Source organism: Eimeria maxima, genomic scaffold (genome assembly GCF_000499605.1).
Source record: "Eimeria maxima Weybridge genomic scaffold, Emw_scaff166, whole genome shotgun sequence".
NCBI lineage: Eukaryota > Apicomplexa > Conoidasida > Eucoccidiorida > Eimeriidae > Eimeria > Eimeria maxima.
The window spans coordinates 48,877-49,372 of NW_013563573.1; the positions used below are offsets into that span (position 1 = coordinate 48,877).

Below are 496 nucleotides of genomic sequence, written 5' to 3' on the forward strand. Positions count from 1 at the left end.
AAAAAAAAAAAAAAAAAAAAAAAAAAAAAAAAAAAAAAAAAAAAAAAAAAAAAAGAAACAAACCTGTAGATCCAGCTTGTTGTGTTCTCCAATTATTAAGAAGAACTTTATCTAATTCTAAGAAAGCATCTCTTATTGCATCAGGGGTCGCCTCTTTTAGTCCATCTATACAAGGAGACAGGAGACAGGAGACAGGAGACAGCAGGAGACAGCAGGAGACAGGAGCAGACAGGAGATATATAAGGAGACAGCAGGAGACAGAAGCAGACAGGAGCAGACAGGAGCAGACAGGAGATATATAAGGAGACAGGAGCAGACAGGAGCAGACAGGAGCAGACAGGAGGAGACAGAAGATATATAAGGAGACAGGAGGACACAGGAGGACACAGGAGGAGACAGGAGGACACAGGAGGAGACAGGAGGACACAGGAGGAGACAGGAGGAGACAGGAGCAGACAGGAGATACATAAGGAGATACATAAGAAAAGAGGAGACA

General features: G+C 42.7%; 1 protein-coding gene across 1 annotated transcript in view; it reads right to left on the bottom strand.

Moving 5' to 3' along the window:
- The window catches only part of EMWEY_00019100 (hypothetical protein, conserved), a gene marked incomplete at both ends in the record, with an annotated part of 2,349 nt that extends 2,184 nt beyond the window's left edge, over positions 1-165 (bottom strand). The window contains one exon of the mRNA XM_013477700.1: positions 64-165. Within this exon, the coding sequence (XP_013333154.1) occupies positions 64-165 (102 nt within the window). The remainder of the gene's footprint in view (positions 1-63) is intronic.
- Between the last annotated feature and the right edge of the window lie 331 nt (positions 166-496).